The sequence below is a fragment of the Chelmon rostratus genome, chromosome 17 (assembly GCF_017976325.1).
Source record: "Chelmon rostratus isolate fCheRos1 chromosome 17, fCheRos1.pri, whole genome shotgun sequence".
In the NCBI taxonomy this organism is placed as follows: domain Eukaryota; kingdom Metazoa; phylum Chordata; class Actinopteri; order Chaetodontiformes; family Chaetodontidae; genus Chelmon; species Chelmon rostratus.
In genome coordinates, this window is record NC_055674.1 from 14,338,430 (window position 1) to 14,364,384 (window position 25,955).

The 25,955-nt window shown below is 42.4% G+C and overlaps 4 gene segments (V, D, J or C); all 4 read right to left on the reverse strand.

Annotated features, from left to right (window-relative positions):
- Positions 1 to 515: 515 nt before the first annotated feature.
- Positions 516 to 976, reverse strand: LOC121620904. The segment is given in 2 exon segments: positions 516 to 818; positions 909 to 976. Coding segments are annotated over 2 exon segments (333 nt in total).
- Positions 977 to 3,629: 2,653 nt separating this feature from the next.
- LOC121620900 lies at positions 3,630 to 4,072 on the reverse strand (the record flags this gene model as incomplete). The annotated part of the segment is given in 2 exon segments: positions 3,630 to 3,928; positions 4,016 to 4,072. Coding segments are annotated over 2 exon segments (348 nt in total), but the record flags the coding sequence as incomplete, so codon positions are not given.
- Positions 4,073 to 14,837: 10,765 nt separating this feature from the next.
- On the reverse strand, positions 14,838 to 24,594 carry LOC121620431. The segment is given in 4 exon segments: positions 14,838 to 14,847; positions 16,881 to 17,090; positions 24,360 to 24,450; positions 24,538 to 24,594. Coding segments are annotated over 4 exon segments (360 nt in total).
- On the reverse strand, positions 21,100 to 21,562 carry LOC121620902. The segment is given in 2 exon segments: positions 21,100 to 21,404; positions 21,495 to 21,562. Coding segments are annotated over 2 exon segments (345 nt in total).
- Positions 24,595 to 25,955: the final 1,361 nt, after the last annotated feature.

Here is a 25,955-nt window from a genome sequence, read left to right on the forward strand (position 1 = left end):
AGTTGAAATTATTATTCCTCTTAAAACTGTTTCCCTGTTTCCCACAGAAGAGTTGCTGATGACTTTGGAGGATTCATTTATTTCAATCTGTTGTAATGAGACTGTTCAGCTCAGGGTCTTGGAGAAGAGATGTGTTAAAGTGCCCTCTGTTTTTGGCTTAATGAAGACTGCTTCTATTCCAAAAAGGTAGAACAGGGACATGGTCACTAATATTAACAATAAGAAGAACAATTACTCAATGTTTACTAATTTCTTCATCCACCCTAAAATCTGCCTGTATTTACAAACAGGATGTATTCACTGTTTACAGTGACGTGAGTTGAGTGTACATTCAAACAGAGTGATTGTGGCAAATAACAGCTTTAAGAGGAGTATTTATTTAACAGACTCTGTTGAGAGAAATTTTGCTCAAACATCATGAAATGATCATCATTAAAATCAACAAGTGACACAGAGACAGCTGGATGTTCCCAGTGGTGGTAAACAGAGGAAGTAGTTTTTGTATGACTCTCCTATTATGGTCTCTCACTGTGACTCTCTGGCACAGTAATACACAGCAGTGTCTTCAGGCTGCACATTCTGTCCATTTAGAGTCACTGTGTTGCTGGAAGAGTCCAAGTCGATACTGAACTTGTTCTTCAGTGAATCTTTGACATCTGTGTCAAGACTAATCCACTCCAGTGGTTTCCCTGCAGGCTGTCTGATCCAAGCTGTGTAGTAGCTGCTAACAGAATAAGAGACCTGACAGGTGATGGTCAGACGTTGACCTGGCTGCACAGTCACAGAGGCTGGCTGTGTCACCTGTTCACACTTCACACCTGTTGAAAAAAGACAATGTTTTGGATCAAACGATCAAGTTAAACTGCTAAAGAAGAACTGTGGACTTTGACACATCCAGAGAGACTCACATCCAGCTGCCAACAGCAGCAGCAGAGCTACAGAAAACATGGTTGATGTTGAAAGTGACGTGCTGTGAACTCCACTGACAGCCTGATGTGAAGGTTTTATAGCTGAGTAACAAGGAAGCTCACTGAGTTTGCATAGAATCAAACATACGAAGCATCAATGTTGCTCTAACTGGAACAAATAGAAGAGTCTGTTGACTGTTCTGAGAAACTATTCATGTCTAAATGTGTTGTATTGACAACAATTCAATATTAAAACATGATGCCAATTCTTGTAGAATGGCAAACAATAACAAGGATCATTAATAGTATTCTGAATGTGAATATTAACATGAATCATGGATGATGGAAAACATATTGGTTAAAATCAACATTGAAATAACAATGATGATGTGCAGCCATAGAAACAAAAGGATTAACCACCAAGAATGTAGCTTTCTATCAGCCATGTTTCCAGTGTGTTTAGCATGTTTTCAAATCATGAAAACACACTTTAAATGTGATGTGAGCTGTTTTCCTGACAGAGTTGATTTACTGTCACCACCTCCAACATCACATTCATGATTCACTTCAAACGTATGAGCACAGCTTTGTTGTATCTGCAGCATTTATTGATTCATTTATTTGCTCACTTCCTGTTCTTACTGACTGTATTTGCTTCAGAGAGAAATACAGTGACAGCAGCCAGGATCATGTCAAAAGTCTGAAAACTTCAGTCTGATGCTGCTGCTTTGCATAAAAGCTTTGAATGGTTTCAGTGTTTGCAGACTCGAGAGGAGCAGCTCCTTCAGGCTTCCTGCTGTTCATCTTGAGATCTACTTCCTGTCTGCTGACATGAACTGACACTGACAGATGCAGCTGCACTCACTGCTGATGGTAAACACCTTATAGTCAAACTTTATCGTCTGTTTTAGTGACAGAGGAGAGAGAAACTTGACACTGACTGCCCTCTTGTGTTCATCAGAGGAACTGCAATATTATTTGACATGGTTGTGACTCACTTCAAAGAAGAAATAACATAAAAATTAATTTGGTGGAAATATGTATTTGTAGTATTTCTTTAATTCATACCTGGAGAATGACTTCAACAGCTTATTTTGCTGTCATTGGCTATTTTGTGATGAAGTCATAATGAGGCTTCTATTTAATTACATATTTATTGTCATTGCTGTTGGGTGATGATACTTTCATCATTAGTTTTCAATTTTTTGTTGAAAAAAAAAAGTAAGAATAAAAATTTTTTTCTTTGTCACGACGATCAACTCAGTAAAGATGAGGACTGCAGGTTTTTGTACAGCTGCTCAACCAACTCCAGTCACTGTGAGTCTCGAGCACAATAATAAACAGCAGAGTCTTCAGTCTTCAGACTGTTCATCTGCAGATACACCTGCTGTCTGCTGTTGTCTCTGGAGATGGTAAACCGGCCTTTCACTGACTCAGAGTCGTAGATGTAGCTATCATCATAAATAGCAGCAACCCACTCCAATCCTTTTCCAGGAGCCTGTCTGACCCAGTTCATAGAGTGGCTGCTGAATGTGAATCCAGATCCTGTACAGGTCAATCTGTGAGATTCTCCAGGCCTTTTAACCACTGGTTCAGATTGTGTCAGAGTCTGACCATCAACACCTGTCAAGAGGAGAAAAGACATCAAGTGAAATCAGCTGATGACACAAATAAAAGCTCTATTAGATGAAGATGAGTGTAGATCTTCACCTGCCCAGCAGATAGTTAACAGCAGCAGTCCTGTCCTATAGTCCATCATGTTCAACTGTGTGTCCACTGTTCTCTGTCCTCCTCTCTGCAGTCAGATAAGTAGAGGTGGAAGACCTCTGATTTTGCATTGACTCCTCCTCACAGGGAGGAGAAAACTGAATTCAACTTGAACTTGATCACATGTCTGTCTCATCTGAATAAGTGTTTCATGAGAAAGAATCGACCATCCAGGTCGGTCAGACTTTAAACATTTCTAACAATTCTCAAACTGTGTAACTTGTTCATCAACATTAACACAGCAGCCAAATAACGACATTCAGTCACAGACCAGCCAGAAGCAGACTTTGTTTGTGAGAATAAACAGCAGCTCCTTCAGACTTCCTGCTGTTCATCTTGAGATCTACTTCCTGTCTGCTGACATGAACTGACACTGACAGATGCAGCTGCACTCACTGCTGATGGTAAACACCTGAAAGCCAAACTTTATAGTCTGTTTTCGTGACAGAGGAGAGAGAAACTTGACACTGACTGCCCTCTAGTGATTTAATACAAGAACCTGCAACATTATTTTTCACTCTCATATTATGACTCACTTTAGATTCCACATCATTTACAGACATTATTGTGTTTTCATTTGTAGAAATGTTTCATATTTGGAGTAGTTTGATTTCAGCAAACAGATTGTTGTGCTGTCTTTGTTCTTTTATCAACAAGTGATCTTTATTGTGTTTTTAATGTCTTTGATATTTTGGATGATTTTTACTCAGAAAGAAATTCAGTCATTTATAATTAATTATATTAAATATATACATGTCATGCAAACAGAATATAAAATAACACAAAAAATATGGGTATAAAATGTTACTAACTTAAAATATACAATTTGAACATTATAAATAATATGTCTTGCATTGGCTGCTTTATTGTTCAATATTTGGTCTGTCAGCTCAGTAAAGATGAGGACTGCAGGTTTTTGTACAGCTGATCAACCAACTCCAGTCACTGTGAGTATCGAGCACAATAATAAACAGCAGAGTCTTCAGTCTTCAGACTGTTCATCTGCAGATACACCTGCTGTCTGCTGTTGTCTCTGGAGATGGTAAACCGGCCTTTCACTGACTCAGAGTAGTATTTGCTGTTGCCACCACCATCAGCAGAAACCCACTCCAGTCCTTTTCCAGGAGCCTGTCTGACCCAGTGCATCCAGTAGCTGCTGAGTGTGAATCCAGAGGCTGTACAGGTCAATCTGTGAGATTCTCCAGGCCTTTTAACCACTGGTTCAGATTGTGTCAGAGTCTGACCATCAACACCTGTCAAGAGGAGAAAAGACATCAAGTGAAATCAGCTGATGACACAAATAAAAGCTCTTTTAGATGAAGATGAGTGTAGATCTTCACCTGCCCAGCAGATAGTTAACAGCAGCAGTCCTGTCCTATAGTCCATCATGTTCAACTGTGTGTCCACTGTTCTCTGTCCTCCTCTCTGCAGTCAGATAAGTAGAGGTGGAAGACATCTGACTTTTGCATTGACTCCTCCTCACAGGGAGGAGAAAACTGAATTTAACTTGAACATCACATGTCTGTCTCAGCTGAATAAATGTTTCATGACGACAAGCGACCATCCAAGTTGGTCAGACTTTAAACATTTCTAACAATTCTCAAATTGGGCAACTTGTTCATCAACATTAACACAGCAGCCAAATAACAACACACAGTCACAGACCAGCCAGAAGCAGCAAGGTTCATTCCTTTCCGAGTTGTGCACAGACAGCAGCATCAGATCTGCTGCACCCACATGACGTATAAACATTGCTCGACTACACCACAGAGACAGAGGATGTAAATAGCTTCTCTGCAATGATTTCACTTCAGCACTGATTTTATTTTGCTGCAGTCCAGTGATTGATATTCATCTGTTTCAGGGAAAGCATGAAGAAAGTTCAGTCTGTGTGTGAACACTGATGGTCTGATGACAGGTGTCACGATTCACTCCTGAAGAGTTGCTGATGGTGTATTTGTGACACACACACACACACACACACACACACGCACACACACACACACACACAAACACACACAGGTCGCTTCCTCATGCTCACTATTTAAAGCTGATTTCGTGAATTTATTGATCAGTACAATGCGTGATTTTTCTCATGAAAATGTGACAAAACCTAAAACACTGTAACACATGGAGGCAGCAGGTTTCTTTCTGCCCATGGAGAGATGGAGCTACATTTCCTTCACAATCAGATATAAATAACTTTGGTGCCTGTTTTATTGCATCAAACTATAAATATTTTCTTCACATCTTATCTCAATATTTCTCTGCAATTCAAACTTAAAAATGATTCCTTGATTACTTTAATAATGCACTTTTTTAACAAATGAAAAAAAATAAAGTATTTGTCTCCATCCACAATATTTGTAGAATTCAAGTAAATTGATTTTGTTTGGTAGCATAAACAGCAGCTCCTTCAGGCTTCCTGCTGTTCATCTTGAGATCTACTTCCTGTCTGCTGACATGAACTGACACTGACAGATGCAGCTGCACTCACTGCTAATGGTTTTCAAATCATGAAAACACACTTTAAATATGATGTGAGCTGTTTTCCTGACAGAGTTGATTTACTGTCAGCACAGCCTACATCACATCCATGATTCACTTCAAACGTATGAGCACAGCTTTGTTGGAACTGCAGCATTTATTGATTGATTTCTTTGCTCACTTCCTGTTCTTACTGACTAGCACGTAACATTAGCTAACTGGTAGCATCGGAACTGTATTGTCTTCTTCTGTTCTTCTTAGCGGTTAGCATTAGCATTAGCAATAGTTAAATGGTAGCACTACCTGGAGCATCTCTGGGTCAGTTGAACGTGGTGGTGCTGTTTGGATTGTGTAGGAGCAGTGTGAACTGGCACTAGGGGGGGTGACTCTGGGACGCCGGAGTGCACTGCCTAACCTCCTGGAGGTGTAGTGGGACTAAGTATGCGAAACACTGTTGAAGGGAGGTTTCCACCTGATGACCCCCAGAGACGTGTTAGGAATCACTGCTCTTTGGCGTGTATAGAGGCAGATTAGAGCTCCAAGGTTCTTCACTGAGAATGAATCCTCTTTTTGAGCACAAGTATCTTGTGTTTAAATTAACTCACAACTAGCTTGGCTAGTGACTGTTGTGAATAGAGCAGCTGACAACAAGGGAAAGACCATGTGACTGCTTGGAAAGACAGCTGACAGGAGGGAAAAGACCCCACAGGTGCTGGTATGGGCTAGCAACCCATGGCAGCAGTGGCAAGCCTTAACCTTGCTACAACCAGACTTAGCTACAACCAATATAAGGAAAATACCCCAAGAGTCAGCGAGAGCAGGGGTGGAAGATGACTCACAGGTGGATTGCATGGTAACGAACAGGATAACGGATATGACTATGCCTTGGATACATGACTCAATGAGGGATGGGGGCACGGACCCATCTCTTAGGGCCAGAGGTAGCAGTACTCAGGTGACAGTGAAGGCAACTAAGGAGAGAAAAAGTTGTGCAGCAGAGGATAAGAAGCTTCAAGTTTGCCCATGTGGCTGGCAGAAAATAACATCAATCCGAGGCCTTTGAACTCATCAGGGAAGAAGGAAGTGTTTAGCGGTGGAAGGGCAGAGTGGCTGCATCGACCAGTACTTCTTGAGAAGTCAGTCGAATCAGTCGGATGAAGTCCAGCGACAGGTAGAAAACCACAGTTCGCAGGATATCAGTAACACTATCCCTGGAGAGGAGGAGGTACGGAGAGGGGATGCAGTTGGTGTTGAGGTCAACAGGCCAGCCAAGGAGAGAAGCATGGAGCAGAAAGCTAGAGTTAGGTGTCCGAGGGCTAATGATAGCAAAGAGTGGGAGGCAGTTGATAGAGATTTATCAGTCATATTAAGCAGGCTTAGAGGAGATGTAGTGGAGAAATTGGATAAAATTGGAGATGTGATCTACTCCTATGGTCAAGAGAGATTTGGGGTGCTTGTCAAAAGGAAAGGCGAGAGGATGCAGGTCGGCAAGACTAGGCGGCAAAGAGAAATAGAGAAGTTAGTAAAGGAAAGGCGGCAGTTAAGAAAGCAGTGGAGGAAGGCGACAGAAGAAGAAAGAGAGGGAATTAAGGTGTTGCAGGAGGAACTGAGAAGCAGGTTAGCAGTACTCAGAAGGGCAGAACACCTTAGGGAGAAGAGAAAGAAGAAGGAACGTGCAAGGTCAGCATTTTTTAGGAACCCCTTTAATTTTGTGAAAGGCTTGTTTAATCAAGAAAAAGGAGGGCAACTTAAGGCAACGAAATCAGAGATTGAACAGTATTTGAAGTCGACGTATTCAGATTCAAAGGAGAATAGGAACATAGGTCTTCCACCTGACATGCCACCATTAGGGGAAGTGGAGCAGGAGATGGATGTGAGCCCACCTAGGTGGAGAGTGTGTTGTGGAGGTGGTTAGGCGTGCAAAGGCTTCTTCGGCCCCAGGGCCTAATGGAGTCCCCTACCGTGTCTATAAGAGTGCACCTGGCATCTTAAGGACACTATGGAGATACCTGAGTATAGTTTGGGAGAAACAAAGTATTCCAAGAGCATGGCGCAGGGAAGGAGGTGTCTTCATCCCTAAGGAGAAGGAGTCATCAGACCTTAGCCAGTTTCGGATGATTTCTCTCCTAAATGTTGAGGGAAAGATTTTCTTTAGTATCGTAGCACAGAGGCTGGCTAATTACTTAGAAAGGAATGGTATGATAGATACGACAGTGCAAAAATACCAGGATTTGCGGGATGCTTAGAGCATACTAGCATGATTTGGCATCAGATTCAGACAGCTAAGAGGGAGAAAAGAGACTTGAATGTTGTATTTTTAGATCTGGCTAATGTGTTTGGGTCAGTGCCACATAACCGTATTTGGAGTTCCTTTGACTACTTTAAAGTGGCGGAGATAGTTGTTAACTTGGTGAAAGCATATTTCCAAGACATCAGACTGTGTGCAAGTAGCGCAGAGCTCACAACAGGCTGGCAAAGATTGGAGGTTGGTATTATGGCAGGATGTACAGTTTCCCTGCTAGCTTTCACAATGGCTATGGAGGTAATTATTAGGGCTTCCACGTGGGTCGTAGGTGGGGAGAGACGGCAGAATGGAATGCGTCTTCCACCAATTAGGGCTTATATGGATGATATGACACTGCTAACTTCAACAGTGCCATGTACAAGGAGGCTGTTAGATAAAGTCAATCAGAATCTCAAGTGGGCTAGTATGAAGATTAAGCCTAGCAAGTCAAGGAGTATTTCAATATACAGAGGGAAAGTAAGTGATAGGAAGTTTGCTATAGATGGGGAGGAAATCCCAACAATTAGGGAGAAATCAGTTAAGAGTCTAGGACGGTGGTACAATGTGGACCTGAATGATGTTGAACAGGTTGTGCAATTTAGAAAGGATGTTGCAGAAGGGCTGGAGAGAATAGATAAATCAGGGCTCCCAGGAAAGAGAGAGAATGGAAAGGCTAGTTAGCTCTTATATTAGAAAATGGTTGGGTGCTCCCAGGTGCTTAAGCAATGTAGCTTTGTATGGGAAAGGAATGCTTCAGCTGCCAGTATCCAGTCTAACAGAGGAGTTTAAATGCACGAAGGTTAGGACAGAACTTTTATTTTCTGGGAGTAAGGACATGATAGTTAGCAATGTGGTTCCGAATCCTTCTGGGGGGAGGAAATGGAACCCAAGGGCAGCAGTGCAGGAGGCAGAGGCAGCTCTTAGGCATGCAGAAATAGTAGGAAATGTTGAATTTGGCCGGGGAGGCTTGGGGCTTGGCCCTGGCAAACCAGTGTGGAATAAAGCAGGTCTAAAGGAGAAAACAAAGCTTGTAGTGGAACAGGTGCGTAGGCAGGAGGAGTTGTTAAGGGGGGCAAAAGCAGTTGGTCAAGCCAAACATGTGACGGTTGGTGTTTCCGGTGCTCTTATTTTTATTTGGCACTTCCGGTGTTGCTGTCTGTGTGCGCTAACTTTTCCCTTATTTCCTGAGGCTCCCTTCCCCCCCTGCTGCGTCGAGGAGTGATTGGTCACACCTGGATTCACTTCCGAATCAGGACTGCTATTTATACTCTGCGGAGACGCTCCTCGACGCCAGAGTATACTACGTCGTTCCGTGGTACCGGTGGCTTCACGTCTCTCTAGTGGTAAAACCTTTTGTGATCTCGCTTGTGAACTTTCCGTGTGGACTTACATTGTTTCTCTTTTGTTTGTTTTCCAGTGCCTCCTGCGCCCACACAGCCCAGCACTCTCAGAAGCCTTTTTATGTTTGTTTGGACCACGTGCCTCATCGCCTTCACCCTTACGTTTTGTTTGTGAAAATAAACACTGTGCAAACTTTCTCTGTTTCCGCTTTTGGGTCTCCCTCAGAGTACACGTCACAAAACAGGGACAATGGTTGAATTGGGAAGGTGTTGAGAAGAGGAAACTTGGAGGGACCTGTGGAATATGGAGGAAGGCCGTATTAAATTTCTGATAGGGGCGACATACGATGTGTTGCCAACCCCGCAGAACCTAAGTCTCTGGGTACAGGGCGATCAATTGTGCCCACTCTTCTCAGGTACAGCAAGTTTAAAGCACATTTTGTCAGGTTGTAGAATTAGCTTATCACAAGGCTGGTATACATGGCGGCATAATCAGGTGCTGAGAAGCTTAGCCGCAGGCATTGAAGAGAGAAGGAAGCAGGTGAATTCTGGAAGTTCTAGAAAGGAGAGGTTAGATGTGCAGTTTGTTCGAGAGGGGGAGAAAAATAGAGCTGCTAAGTCAGGGAGAAGGCAAGTAGGTGGCTGCCTGGTAGGGGCTGATGATTGGCAAATGCAGGTCGACTTGAGAGGAAAGCTAGTTGTGCCCCAGGAAATAGTTTATAGTAATCTGAGGCCGGACATTGTCTTATGGTCCATGAGTAAAAAGACTGTGTTTTTTATTGAGTTAACAGTCCCTTGGGAAAATTCAGTGGAGGCAGCTTATGAAAGGAAGAAGACTAAGTATGCAGATTTAAAGACAGAATCTGAGCCGAGGGGATGGAAGACCAGGGTCTGTCCGGTTGAAGTGGGGTGTAGAGGTTTTGTTGCAGGGTCAGCTGTTTCACTGTTGAGGGAGCTGGGAGTGCATGGGCAAAATTTAAGGAAGACAGTGAGGGAGATGTCAGATGAGGCTGCTAGGTCTAGTCAGTGGATATGGATCAGGAGAAAAAATAGTAGTTGGGGGGTGAAATAGGGACAGTGAGGAAAGGGGGGGGGGGGGGCATGCATGCCTAATCCGGCGGGAGAAGAGGTTAAAGTCTGAACAAGACACCTCTCCTCTGCTCTGCTTTCCCCGCCCCATCTTCTCGCTCTGCCAATAGGAAGAGAACCAGGAAGAGGAAGTTTAGATAAGGTGGGGGTGTGGCCAGCTAGAGTCTCTCTTTGGGACCATGCGGCCTGTTCAGGTGAGTTTGCGTTGTAAGATACAGAGTTGGCTTGTTTTTTGATCTTTTTGGTTGTTTTCCTGTTTTGTTGGCTTCTTGAAGGAAATGTTAGGGTTTGTTTTCTGTTGTGTATGAATATTAAAAACTTCCCTTCCCATAATGCCTTGTGTTCAGGCGGGCGCTATATAAGGATAGAGCGCCCCCATTTCACTCTCTTCTGCAAGGACCAGATATGTACAGCGTCATGTTACTCTACGAGATACAGTGATCAATAAATACTCTTTTATAATGTTCAGCACTTCACTCTCCGCCTCCTTATGTGTATGCGTGACCTTTCACTCGGACACAACATACTGGCGACGAGGTGTGGAATAATTAACCACGACTTTGGAAGCGGATGGAAGTTGCTACACAGACGGCGACGTTAGCAGAAGAAGCTAGCACAACGATGGCAGTGTACAGCAGCGAGACGGGCTTGTGCTTCGATGAAAGCAACGAAAGTTTCAAGACGTACGAGCAAAGATTTGCACAGTTTGTGGAAGCCAACGGAATTGCGCAAGGAAAACAACGGGCTGTTTTCTTATCCGTGGTAGGTGCAAAGACTTTCTCATTACTGACAGACTTACTAGCACCGAAAAAGCTGTCTGACTGCACATTAGAGGACTTGTTAAAAGCACTGAGAGAATTCTATGTGCCGAAGAAAAATGTGTTAAGTGAACGTTACACATTCCGTGTTCGAAAGCAACAAAATGGAGAGACTGTGGCTGAATATGTGGCTGCATTAAAAGGACTTGCATCAACCTGTGAGTTTGGTGATAGATTGGATGAGCAGCTGAGAGACCAGCTAGTTTATGGAATTAGCAGCAAAGAGCTACGAAGCAAGCTGTTAAGTGCCGCTTATGGAGAAAAGCTGAAGTGGGCGAAAGTCATGGACATTGTTCACAATTTCGAGTCCACCACGAGCAGTCTGAAAACAATTCAGCAAACACCGCTTCGAACCGACAGCGTGAGCTACAACAAGGGAAAACCTCACGCGCGCCAAAACGATTCTGAGAGGAAACAAAAGTCAAGTGCCAGCGGCGGTGACAACAACCAGTGCTACCGTTGCCAGAGAGAAGGGCATTCGCCTGCGAACTGCAAATACAAAGATTTCCAGTGCAGAGCGTGCAACAAGAAAGGACATCTGGAGCGAGCCTGCAGAACGAAGGAATCCGGCAAGCAAGGCGGTGGTCAGCGAGCGTTAGCGAGGAGCGCCCCAGCCGAGCGAGAGACCCACACCGTCCTGAGAGAGCCACCGGACAAGGGGACAGGTGATGGGCAGAGCCAACGGCCAGCATCGCCTCCCGAGGGAGCCGCATACGCGCCAGGACAGCCTCCAGACGCAGAGAATTGTACAGACACTGAAGTAGCAGGGGTCTCAAAAGACTTTGAACTATTTACATTGAAAGGTGACAGTGAGTATGTGAAGCCATATATGGTTATGGTGAGATGCAATGGTGTCAAAATTAAGATGGAAGTGGACACAGGTGCAGCAATGAGTGTAATATCTGAAAAGCTGTACACAAAGCGGTTTAAAAAGTGTAAACTGCAACCATGTGAGGTGCGTCTTAAAACGTACTCCTCAGAGCCAATTGTGCTTATGGGTCAAATCCAAGTGAAAGTACAGTGTGGTGAGCAAACAAAACAGCTGACACTCTTAGTGGCAAAGGGGAGTGGTCCAACACTAATGGGCAGAAATTGGATGCAGCACCTGCGCTTAGACTGGTCTAGAGTGAATCACTTACCAGTTACTGATCCTCTATCAGAGATGTATGAGAAATACTCTACTGTGTTCAATGCAGACCGTGGGGTCATTTCAGGTGTAAAAGCAAAACTTAGAGTGATGGAAAATGCCAATCCAAAATTCTGCAAGGCTAGAACAGTGCCTTATGCACTGACTGCAGCAGTGGATAAAGAGTTAGACAAACAGCAGGAATTGGGAGTTTACACTCCAGTGGAGTATAGTGAATGGGCAACTCCAATTGTGAGCATACCAAAAACAAATGGTGAAGTCAGAATTTGTGGTGACTACAAGGTAACCGTAAATCCATGGTTAGAGGTAGACAAATACCCTCTTCCTAAAACACAGGATCTGTTTGCCAAATTAGCTGGTGGAAAATATTTCACCAAGCTAGATCTTACCCAAGCTTACCAGCAGGTGGAGGTAGATGAAGACTCCAAGAAATACTTGACCATAAATACACCAAAGGGGCTTTACCAAATGAACAGGTTACCCTATGGAATAGCTAGTTCCCCGGCAATATTCCAACGTATTATGGATCAGGTGCTTCAGGGTTTACCTAAGGTTGTATGCTACCTTGACGACATATTGATCACGGGATCAACTGAGGCAGAACACTGGAAAAATGTCGATCTGGTGTTACAGCGCTTACAAGACAGAGGCATACGGGTGAACAGAGACAAATGTAGCTTCAGCCAGCCAAGTGTAACCTACTTGGGGCACAAAATTGACTGTGAAGGGTTACACCCTGTAACCGAGAGAGTTGAAGCAATAGTCAACGCTTCAGCTCCGAAAAATGTCACAGAGCTTAGGGCTTTTTTAGCCTTACTGACTTATTATGGGAAATTTATGGAAAATCTCTCAACCATTATCAAACCAATGACAGTGTTACTACAGAAGGACAGTCAGTGGAACTGGTCCACCCAATGTCAAGCCGCGTTTGAGAAGACGAAATCACAGCTGGTGTCTTCTAGTGTTCTCACACATTTCGATCCACAGTTGCCGATCTTACTGGCTTGTGATGCAAGTGCATATGGGTTAGGAGCTGTGATATCACACCAAATGACAGACGGTAGTGAACGACCAATAGCGTTCGCGTCACGTACCCTGAGTAAAACAGAGCTGAATTACTCACAAATTGAGAAGGAAGCGTTAGGCATCATTTTTGGTGTACAAAAATTCAGAGATTATCTCTATGGCCGGAAATTTGTATTGGTCACGGACCATAAGCCACTTGTAAAAATACTGGGACCAACGACAGGAGTACCAGCATTAGCTGCTGCGCGTCTTCAGAGATGGGCTTGATTGTTGTCAGCTTATCAGTATGACATAGTCTACAAAGCGTCTTTACAACACGCCAATGCAGATGGGTTATCCCGATTACCGCTACAGAAAGAAGCGCCTCAGAGCAACCCAGAATTCAGAGTGTCGTGGCTAGAATCTATCCCTGTGTCAGCAAAAGACATACAGAAAGAGACAGACAAAGACAAAATACTTACCAAGGTGAGACATCTTACACAAACTGGATGGCCAAAACATGTGAGTGAAGGTGACTTAAAACCATACTGGAACAGACGTAATGAACTTACCGTGGAAGCAGATTGTGTTTTGTGGGGGTTAAGAGTAATAATACCTACCGCATTGAGACCTAAAATGTTGAAAGAACTACATGAAGAACATTTGGGCATTGTTAGGACAAAGGCTTTAGCTAGGAGCCATTTTTGGTGGCCAAGCCTGGATATTGAAATTGAAGCCATGGTAGAAAGCTGCCCTACTTGCCAGAACAATAGGCATGCACCTAACAAAGCACCAGTGCACCCATGGAAATGGCCAGAGCTGCCATGGGAGCGAATTCACATAGATTTCGCAGAAAAAGGTAAACACCAATTTTTATTGGTTAGTGATGCATATTCACGTTGGCCAGAGGTGAAATTAATGACAAGTACCACAGCTACAGCTACTGTTGAAGCTATGAGGAGTCTATTTGCAGCGTATGGGCTCCCCCAAGTGGTTGTTTCAGATAATGGCCCACAGTTGGTTTCAAAAGAGTTCGAAACATTTTTGGAAGCCAATGGAGTGAAACATATCAAATCAGCTCCATACAATCCAGCCTCCAATGGATTAGCTGAGAGGTTGGTCCAAACATTTAAACAGTCACTGGATAAACAGAAAGATTCTGGACGATCATTGCAACACTGTATAGATAGCTTTCTATTCAGTTACCGAAACACCCCATGCTCCTCTACAGGAAAAACACCAACTCAGTTGTTTCTAAAAAGAAATGTCAGAACCAGGTTGTCACAAGTGACACCAAAGTTTTCTGTGCAAATGCAAGAAAAACAAGAAAAAGTGAAAAATGAACAAACTCGTGTGAGAGTCTTACAGCCAAATCAAAGGGTGCTGGTTAAGAATTTCCGGGGAGGAGAAGGAAAGAAATGGAAACATGGTGTAATTGAACAAGTGCTGGGTCCTCTTACTTACATGGTTAACATAGATGGACAAATAAGCAAAAAGCACATTGATCAACTGATTGCTAGTAAGATTTCTGGTGAATGGCCGAACAATTGTGTGATCCTCCTGAAACAGAGATTGTACCCAGTCTTGAACTGGAAGGAGATGAATTGATTGTATTGGAAGGAGATGAATTGATTGTATTGGAAGGAGATGATTTAAATGAAATTGAGGATGAACCAGTCAGTTCACGACCACAGAGAATCAGGCGTGCTCCTGAACGTTTAACATACAGTGTTAAAATGTAATGTGTTAATGTTGAAATCTAATGATTTCATGAGGTTACTCTGTAAAAGATACAGATGTTTTTTTTGTTATGGGTTCAGATGGACTGACCATGATTTGTAAGTGTAAGGAAACACTATTGTTTTGTTTTAACAGAAATTAATGAGGTTAAAGGTTTCCGGGGAGGAATGTTGTGTATGAATATTAAAAACTTCCCTTCCCATAATGCCTTGTGTTCAGGCGGGCGCTATATAAGGATAGAGCGCCCCCATTTCACTCTCTTCTGCAAGGACCAGATATGTACAGCGTCATGTTACTCTACGAGATACAGTGATCAATAAATACTCTTTTATAATGTTCAGCACTTCACTCTCCGCCTCCTTATGTGTATGCGTGACCTTTCACTCGGACACAACATTTTCCTGCTTTGTTTGCTTTATGAAGGAAATGGTAGGGTTTGTTGCTTCTTGAAGGAATGTTAGAAGAGGCTGTTAAATCTAGTCTGTGGTTTAGGCCTCCACCTTCAGCACCCTCTAAATTTTCCACCCCCTACCCGAACAAGGGTCTGTATCCAATCCCTACTTTCATCTTTTGACTCTACCTCTTTCTACCCCCTACCCGAACCAGGGTTTGTATTCCCACCCCGCTTTTTTGGTGCAGTTGGTGAGAGGCAGGTGTAGATGACGGTAGTGTGGCAATCGGCAGTTACATGTGGCATCTAGGCCTGTGGTAGCATTGTAGCAGCTAACAATAGCTAAAGCAGTGAGAGTATGATAGTATCTTAGCAGTTAGTATTGGTAGCTAGCAATTAACATTAACAGTATAGGTGAATCTAGCGTTATTGTCTTCTTCTGTTCCTGCTGACATGAACTGACACTGACAGATGCAGCTGCACTCACTGCTGATGGTAAAAACTTATAGTCAAAATTTATAGTCTATTTTAGTAACAGAGGAGAGAGAAACTTGACACTGACTGCCCTCTAGTGGTTTTATACGAGAAAAAGCAACATTATTTTTCACTCTCATATTATGATCCTCATTGCTGAAGGGCTTTTTTCTAGCTTTACACGACTTGAGCCCTGCCCCCAGGAGCCTGTTTCAAACCGTGCTCTGCATGCACTTCACCCCAGCTGCCATTTGCCATTCTTTCTGTAGGTCACTTGATGTCATCCTATGGTTGCTTAGTGACATTTGAATGAGTTGACGGCCATCCCGGTCGGTGGAGAGTTGTTTTCAGCCTCTGCCGGTCTGTAGCTTTGCTGTCCTCAATGTCTCCTGCTTGACCTTGTTCTGATTAACTGCGGTTGTAGAAATTTTAAGGATGGAAGCAACCAGACGCTCACTGTATCCCTCTGCCAGTAAAGCCAGAATTTAACCTCTTTTCCTCACTCAAAACTTTTCTCTTCAACTCGTTTGGCATGGTCAATTGTTATTTTTTGATTGCAATTACATTTGAGGTATGACTAGCACTGTTCTGCAATCCAATTCGCTCTATGCAAAAGAATAGTGATGACCACAGCAGTGGTTTTTATCCTTTTCCTTGTTAAATAAGATTTAGTTCAGGTGATGACCTAATGAGTACCTCATTATGCAGAATGAGGTGTGCTTGTGTTGAAATTCAACAGAGACTGGAATGAAAGGGCTGTCATACATAGAGAGATGGTGATTTCAGAAAAAACTGCAGTGGTCTCTTATTTTTTTTTCCAGAGCTATATGTAGAATTCAAGTAAATTGACTTTGTTTGTGAGAATAAACAGCAGCTCCTTCAGGCTTCCTGCTGTTCATCTTGAGATCTACTTCCTGTCTGCTGACATGAACTGACACTGACAGATGCAGCTGCACTCGCTGCTGATGGTAAACACCTTATAGTCAAACTTTATAGTCTGTTTTAAGAACAGAGGAGAGAGAAACTTGACACTGACTGCCCTCTAGTGGTTTTATACAGGAAACTGCAACATTATTTTTCACTCTCGTATTATGACTCACTTTAGATTCCACATCATTTACAGACATTATTGTGTTTTCATTTGTTGAAATGTTTTGTATTTGTAGCAGTTTAATTTCAGCAAACAGATTGTTGTTTGTTGTGCTCAGAAATGGCTTGCAGGAATGTAGATAATTATTTGAAATGTATATAATGATCTAAATATTAAATATAAAATAAGATAAGCATTTAGGGATAAACATTACCGAGAATAAATAACACAATATAAATACTGTTAAAATAATACTTAATTCTTGGGCTCCACCAGCCTGAAAGATGAGGACTGCAGGTTTTTGTACAGCTGCTCAACCAACTCCAGTCACTGTGGCTGTCGAGCACAATAATAAACAGCAGAGTCTTCAGTCTTCAGACTGTTCATCTGCAGATACACCTGCTGTCTGCTGTTGTCTCTGGAGATGGTAAACCGGCCTTTCACTGACTCAGAGTAGTAAGTGCTGCCACCACCACTATTGATATAAGCAACCCACTCCAGTCCTTTTCCAGGAGCCTGTCTGATCCAGTGCATAGTGTGGCTGCTGAATGTGAATCCAGAGGCTGTACAGGTCAATCTGTGAGATTCTCCAGGCCTTTTAACCACTGGTTCAGATTGTGTCAGAGTCTGACCATCAACACCTGTCAAGAGGAGAAAAGACATCAAGTGAAATCAGCTGATGACACAAATAAAAGCTCTATTAGATGAAGATGAGTGTAGATCTTCACCTGCCCAGCAGATAGTTAACAGCAGCAGTCCTGTCCTATAGTCCATCATGTTCAACTGTGTGTCCACTGCTCTCTGTCCTCCTCTCTGCAGTCAGATAAGTAGAGGTGGAAGACATCTGACTTTTGCATTGACTCCTCCTCACAGGGAGGAGAAAACTGAATTCATCCTGAATGTCACTTGTCTGTCTCGTCTGAGTAATGATTGGTTTTTCATAATTTTATTTAGTTTGATTTGCCATATGCCACATTTATTATCACAGTGGAAAATTTTATGTCGAAGCCTAGATTTTGATTTCGAATTATTTGTCCTTTCCAAGGAAATTTTTTTCCACCTTCCGTACAGCCTCAAGAATACAAAAATACATCAAACTTTACAGATACTTCTGTGGGAACAACAACATGCACCCACCAAGAGCACATTCACAAACTTCACATGCACATACACACAAACTCCGTTGGGATCTTCTATTCAGCTCTGTTATGGCAAAGGGGACAAAACTCCTGCTGAACTTTACTTTTTTTCATAACAGCGACCTGTAATGGTGACCGGATGGATGGAGTACAAAGTGTAGGTTGAGGGGATGACTGGGGTCAGGTGCTATGTCTGCAGTGGCTGTGCTGATGAGGTCTTGGAGGTTGGGGGTCAGCAGGCCCATGATCTTGTGTGTGATCTGTGTTTGTCTGTACTTGTTGGGGGTTGACAGCATATTAAAGAAGCAGGGGGAGCAGTAGAGGAGGATGGGCTGAACTATGCTTTTGTAGAGTAGCAGCAGAAGATGGGGGGCAACGGAAAGTGCTCTGAGTTTAAGGATGATGGAGAGTCGTTGTTGGCAGCGTTTATGGATGTCAGTGGTGTGTTGGTCAAAACTCAGTTTATTTTCCAGGGTGAGTCCAAGATATTTGAAGCTCTCCACCAGTTCAACAACCTCAGCATTGATGCTGATGGGGGTATGGGTGGGGCTTGAGGTTGACCAGTTCTTTTGTTTTGGAAACATTTAACTGCAGGTGATTGTCCGTTCACCACTGTGTGAGATGGAAGGTGTAGTCATGGTAACCGAGTAGTGCAAGTACAGCAGTGTCATCCGAGTATTTCAGGTATGTGATGATGGCTGAGGTGCTGACACAGTGTGTGGAGGGTAAACAGAAAAGGACTCAGAGGTCCGTTTCACAAAGCAGGTTTACTGAAAACTCCGAGTATGTTAACCCTGAAATGAGGGAAACTCTGAGTTTTCTGTTTCACATAGGAAGGTAAGTCAAACCAGAGAAAGAGGGGTAACTCAAGCCTGTTTCACAGACAGAGGTAAGTTAAACTCTGAGTCAGTTACCGCAGTAACTGACTCTATGAACCTAACCTGGTCGGGACCAGGTTTTACTCAAGGAACCTCGAGTTTCTCTGTGTCTCCGCCCTCTTTCAACCACACATCGTATTTCACTTCCTCATTCATTCATTCAGTCGGGAGACGAGTTTTGGCATAGTTCTGCCGCCTGTTTTTTAAAAAATCATTAAAAATATCAGTCAGTGGGAAGTCTATTAGGCACAGTAGGTGGTGACTTTTTTCGTTAACATGGCATGTTAACGTCTTTTGATCATGATCCCGTGGATGAAGGTGCAGCGATACTGCGCAGAGAATTAAATATTCGTCGGGAGATAGTTATCAGACCACGATGTTCTTGCTTTTCCAGACAGTTGTTGGTTTTCGGCCACCACCCGTTCTTCGTGCATCTGCCTTCTTTCTGTTAGCTGAGTTAAAGTCTGTGTTAGTTTAAATATAGGCTTAATTATTTAACATAACATGATATAGATGAGAACACTTTTTTTCATTTTCAAATTTTATTTCATTCGTTAACAAAAAACAAAACATAATATGAACACAATATCACCAATTTTACAATGAAAGGGAGCCACTTAATATTTACTTTACAATGTAAAACATGATCAAAATGAGGTAGCTACCTCCATGAGATCATGCCGAGGTCTTACCTGTTTCAACCATGTTTTTATATTTCATTTTAAGCTGCTGCCAAGTGCGCTTCTCCCCCGCGGAATTGCACCTAAATGAAATAAATTAAGAGGCAACAATTCAAGCAGTTTTGACCTGTAACATTATTGTGATTTCAAAGGACTACATTTATACTCACGCATTGACCCGAGCAGCAATGTTCTCCCACGCCATCTCCCTCTCCTTCGCAGCTGCAGCGGTGTTGGACTTCCGTCTAAAAACGTGTTCATACTCGCTGTATGAGCGCATTAAAATGTCCAATTCGAGTGGCGTTGAGGTATATGGTCAGATCAAGCATGATCAGGGGTAAACTGATGTCTGGAATGGAGACCACTTTTAGTTGTGGTATGTGAGGCTACGAAGGATCAGATAAAGAAAAGATAAACCAGAGGTAGTAATGTTTAGGGGGCTATTAGGACTATTAACTTTAGATGTAGACATAGATTGTCACAAAGGAGAACATTCCTTAGTGGGACAATGCCCAGAGCATGATCTGGTCTTTAAGCTAGGGAAAGGTATGGGTGGAGTTAGATAAACAGTCATGCTATATATTGTGTTGTCTGTATGTTAAGGGCAGAGTCTTCTGATCTGACCCTGAAGCTCTCTCGGATGGCCGGCATCTGATCTGATACTGCTTGTTAATAAAGGTCTCTACAACTCAAGCTTGTATCAGCGGAGTTCTTCCTACATCATCATCATACCACTGCTCAGCAGGACCTGGCTGATGAACTTCAGCGTGAACCTTCCACTTCCCCGTTGCCATGGTGACTCCTCAAATCGGGGTTCCATGATGCTGTCTTTTTAAAGTTGCGGTGCACGCGCTTAACTCGAGGTGAACCTACTCTGAGTTAATCAAACTAACTCAAATCTGCTGTTGTGGAATCGAAAACTCAGAGTTTCCTATCTCAGAGTTGATCAACTCAGAGTTCAGGGTTACACTCAGAGTTTGTTGAACCTGCTTTGTGAAACGGACCTCTGGACACAACCTTGTGGGGCTCCAGTGTTGCTGATGGAGGATGAGGATGTTGTGCTGCCCACTTTAACAGTTTGTGGTCTGTCGCTGTGGAAGCTGTGTACCCAGTGGATGAGAAGTGGTGGGACATTCAGGTGATGGAGTTTCCTGATCATCTGGAGTCGATGTATCAGGACCTGAGTTCAGTTATTCACAGCTGAATTTATTTGGAATGTATTCTTTCTTAGTTCGTTCTGGGTTTCCATGTTGGGTTACCTGCATTCATGTTTTCAATTTATTAGATTGTTTGTTCAAGTTCAGCTTCTTGTTCTCTTTCTTCCTTTTGTTATGAAGAGAAGCTGAAATTATTCCTCTTAAAACTGCTTCCCTGTTTCCCACAGAAGAGTTGCTGATGACTTTGGAGGATTCATTTATTTCAATCTGTTGTAATGAGACTGTTCAGCTCAGGGTCTTGGAGAAGAGATGTGTTAAAGTGCCCTCTGTTGTTGAGTTTATGAAGACTGCTTCTATTCCATGAAAGTATTACAGGGACATGGTCACTAATATTAACAATAAGAAGAACAATTTCTCAATGTTTACTAATTTCTTCATCCACCTTAAAATGTGCCTTTATTTACGAACAGGATGTATTCACTGTTTACAGTGACGTGAGTTGACTGTACATTCAAACAGAGTGATTGTGGCAAATAACAGCTTTAAGATGAGTATTTATTTAACAGACCCTGTTGAGAGGAATTTTGCTCAAACATCATGAAATGATCATCATTAAAATCAACAAGTGACACAGAAACAGCTGGATGTTCCCAGTGGTGGTAAATAGAGAAAGTAGTTTTTTTATGACTCTCCTATTATGGTCTCTCACTGTGACTCTCTGGCACAGTAATACACAGCAGTGTCTTCAGGCTGCACATTCTGTCCATTTAGAGTCACTGTGTTGCTGGAAGAGTCCAAGTTGATACTGAACTTGTTCTTCAGTGAATCTTTGTACTGTGAGTCTCCAGTATATTTGCTTCCAATCCACTCCAGTGGTTTCCCTGCAGGCTGTCTGATCCAAGCTGTGAAGTAGCTGCTAACAGAATAAGAGCCCTGACAGGTGATGGTCAGACGTTGACCTGGCTGCACAGTCACAGAGGCTGGCTGTGTCACCTGTTCACACTTCACACCTGTTGAAAAAAGACAATGTTTTGGATCAAATGATCAAGTTAAACTGCAAAAGAAGAACTGTTGACTTTGACAGATCCAGAGAGACTCACATCCAGCTGCCAACAGCAGCAGCAGAGCTACAGAAAACATGGTTGATGTTGAAAGTGACGTGCTGTGAACTCCACTGACAGCCTGATGTGAAGGTTTTATAACTGAGTAACAAGGAAGCTCACTGAGTTTGCATAGAATCAAACATATAAAGCATCAAAGTTGCTCTAACTGGAGCCAATAGAAGAGTCTGTTGACTGTTCTTAGAAACTATTAATGTCTAAATGTGTTGTATTGACAACAATTCAATATTAAAACATGATGCCAATTCTTGTAGAATTGCAAATAATAATGAGGATCATCATTAGTATTCTTAACATGAATATTAACATGAATCATGGATGATGGAAAACATATTGATTAAAATCAGCATTGCAATAACAATGATGATGTGCAGCCATGGAAACAAAAGATCAACCACCAAGAATGTAGCTTTCTATCAGCCATGTTTCCAGTGTGTTTAGCATGTTTTCAAATCATGAAAACACACTTTAAATATGATGTGAGCTGTTTTCCTGACAGAGTTGATTTACTGTCAGCACCTCCTACATCACATTCAATATTCATTCACTCACTTGCAGAGCTGCTGTGATTGAATTTTTTTCAGTTTAGTTTTTCTTTCAAGAGCCCAGGAGGTGACAATTTGTCTTATTGCAGCATCACTTATTCATTCAGCTTTCATCACAAGCACAAGAAGACACTTCAAATGTTCTGTTGGTGTTGTGGTGAAGAGAGTTCACAAAGGGTGTATAGGGAGTATAAAACTGGAGTCCAGTCCAGAGTTTGAGTGTCAGTCAGTTCAGATCAATGAGATGAGCAGATATGAGAGTCTCCTGGTGACAGAGAGAAACTTGACACTGACTGCCATCTAGTGTTCATCAGAGGAACTGTGACATTATTTTAGACGATTGTGACTGACTTTAGAGACCAAATAATATGTATTTGTAGTATTTCTTTGACTCATACCAGGAGAATGATTTCAGCAGATTGTTTTGATGTCATTGGCTATTTTGTGAGGAGGTCATCATGAAACTTAATGACATGTTAGATTGTCATTGTTGTTGCATGATGATACTTTCATCATTCGTTTTTATGATTGAATTGAAAAGAGCAAAAGCCAGAATATAAGTTATTTCTTTCCCATTACAATCAGCTCAGTAAAGACGAAGACTGAAGGTTTTTGTACAGCTGCTCAACCAACTCCAGTCACTGTGAGTCTCGAGCACAATAATAAACAGCAGAGTCTTCAGTCTTCAGACTGTTCATCTGCAGATACAGCTGCTGTCTGCTGTTGTCTCTGGAGATGGTAAACCGGCCTTTCACTGACTCAGAGTAGTAAGTGCTGCTGCCACTGCTAATCCTGGAAACCTACTCCAGTCCTTTTCCAGGAGCCTGTCTGATCCAGTGCACATAGTTGCTGCTGAATGTGAATCCAGAGGCTGTACAGGTCAACCTGGAAGACATCTGACTTTTGCATTGACTCCTCCTCACACTGTGGAACTGGATTTGACTGGAAAGAAAACCTCAATAAAAGTGAAGAAGACTGTTGAGAATATTAATGAAGCTTTCAAAACAGTGAAATAATGTAACCCCTCAGTTCATGGAGGCCATGAATAAACATGTTTTCATCCAATAAAAACAAATTGTCCAGTCAGACAAACTCTGTTGGCTTGTTGAAAACAGTTGAAGTGAAAACTAAAAGGTTTATCATCCTCTCTGCAGTCAGATTAGTAAAGGTGGAAGACATCTGACTTTTTATTCTTAATATATTGATTGAACTGCTCATGAAAACACTTTCATGAGCAGAACATGGCTAAGGAACTTAGACAACACTTAGATGAAACATGGCACAGACATGAACAAAGACAACACAAAGGAAAACACTTACTACTGGGACTATGGCGGAGACAATAACCTGACAAAGGGGGGGTTGGGGGGAGGCACGGACTGAAATAGACAAGTGAGGACAACTAATGACACACAGGTGAAAACGATGAGACAATCACAAGGGCAGGCAAACACAGGAAGTAAAGCAAACAAAGAAACATAACTTGAACCTTCAAAATAAAACAGGGCATGAACAAAACCAGACTATGACAACACATCTTCAATCTTCAACTTCTTCAACAAAAAACTGGCGAGCACAGCACGGGTCATGACATAATGATGCAGCAAAAAGATTGTTGTGCTGTTTTTGGCTCTTTTATGAACAAGTGATGATGGATTGATTGATTTAGTATTACAAATATATCTGTAATTTAAGATATAAGTATAGTTTCGTGTAGTACAGTGCAAGAGCAGTAATATAACAAGTGTTGACACTCATTACATTTTCATAAAGCTTTAGTTTACAGCCAACAATGAACAGTGTAATTAGTCCAGAGCTACAGTGTGATCTTTTCACTAACGATGTCCAAGTACAGCACCTGTCAATACATACATACCTGTAGAAATATGTAGTATTTGTCAACCTTTAATGTCTCTTGAATGTGTTTAATGCTCAGTAAAAGTATTTGTGAGCAGAAACTTTCAAAATCAATATGAAATATAAAACACATATTTAAAATAACACTTCATGCTGAGGCTCCACCAGCCTGAAAGATGAGGACTGCAGGTTTTTGTACAGCTGCTCAACCAACTCCAGTCACTGTGAGTCTCGAGCACAATAATAAACAGCAGAATCTTCAGTCCTCAGACTGTTCATCTGCAGATACAGCTGCTGTCTGCTGTTGTCTCTGGAGATGGTAAACCGGCCTTTCACTGACTCAGAGTAGTAGATGCTGCCACTATCATATCTGATAGCAGCAACCCACTCCAGTCCTTTTCCAGGAGCCTGTCTGATCCAGTGCATCCAGTGGTCACTGAATGTGAATCCAGAGGCTGTACAGGTCAATCTGTGAGATTCTCCAGGCCTTTTAACCACTGGTTCAGATTGTGTCAGAGTCTGACCATCAACACCTGTCAAGAGGAGAAAAGACATCAAGTGAAATCAGCTGATGACACATATAAAAGCTCTATTAGATGAAGATGAGTGTAGATCTTCACCTGCCCAGCAGATAGTTAACAGCAGCAGTCCTGTCCTATAGTCCATCATGTTCAACTGTGTGTCCACTGTTCTCTGTCCTCCTCTCTGCAGACAGATAAGTAGAGGTAGAAGACATCTGACTTTTGTATTGACTCCTCCTCACAGGGAGGAGAAAACTGAATTTAACTTGAACATCACATGTCTGTCTCATCTTAATAAATGTTTCATGAGTACGAAGCGACCATCCAGGTCAGGCAGACTTTAAACATTTCTAACAATTCTCAAACTGAGTAACTTGTTCATCAACATTAACACAGCAGCCAAATAACAACACACAGTCAAAGACCATCCAGATGCAGCAAAGTTCACTTCTTTACTAGTTGTGCACAGACAGCAGCATCAGATCTGCTGCACCCACATGACCAATAAACTTTGCTCAGCTTCACCACAGAGACAGAGGATGTAAATAACTTGTCGATAATAATCTCACCTGAGCACTGATTTTATTTTGCTGTTGTCCAATGATTGATTTAGTTCTGTTTCTGTGGAGATCTATGTTTTTCCTTATCTTTTTGTCTCCTGTCTTTCAAGTGTCTCTGTTCCCTTGCAGGGTGTGGCTACAGGTGGGGCTCTGCCTCTTCACCTGAGCGCAGCTGTGCGTTATCAGGCAATCAAGACCCACCTACTGCAACAGCATATAAGCACTGGTTCCTCAATCAATATTCGTTGGTTTGTCAGTTTCTACATGTGGTACCTATGAGACCTTGACCAAGCTGAAGCATCTTTTGAGACCTCTTTTTCTTGTCTGCTTGCCTGCCTTCCTGACTCCTGTGTTTTTGTGCTCAGGTGCTTGCTCCTTCCTGTTTGCCTCCATGCCCTGTTTGTCTCTGTTTTGGGAAAAGGATTGGATCTCCCCCTGTTTGGCCTCCTGCCCTCAAGCCTCACCATTACTCTGGAGATTCACTTACCCTGCCTGTTGTTGCTAGATTCAGTGTTCATTAAAGACTGGTAACTTGCGCCCTGTCTCCTGTGCTTTGTCTACCTAAGTGTGGCATTTTTGGTCTAAAGTCTGTTTGAATCAGAATGAATATGAAATGTTCAGCTTTTTCTCTTCATCTCACAAACAGAAGGTGACACTTGAATCTCTCACAAACACACTTTAGATTGTTCTTGAAAGCACCATTTTCTGTGGTTTGACACCATGCAGTTGGCTAAAGACTCCTGATTCACTGACTAATGCAGTTATGATCCAGATAATAAACAGTTCTATATTTATCAGTGAAGATTTTATGGAAATAAACTGACTTTCAGAGGCTTCATGTCTTGTCAGATGACGAGCATTTAAAGCTCAGATGTCAAATGCCTCATGCCCAGTGTCACCAGGGTTTGGGTCCAGCCCCTCTGGGACTCTCATGAATGATCAGGTATAGTTCATGGA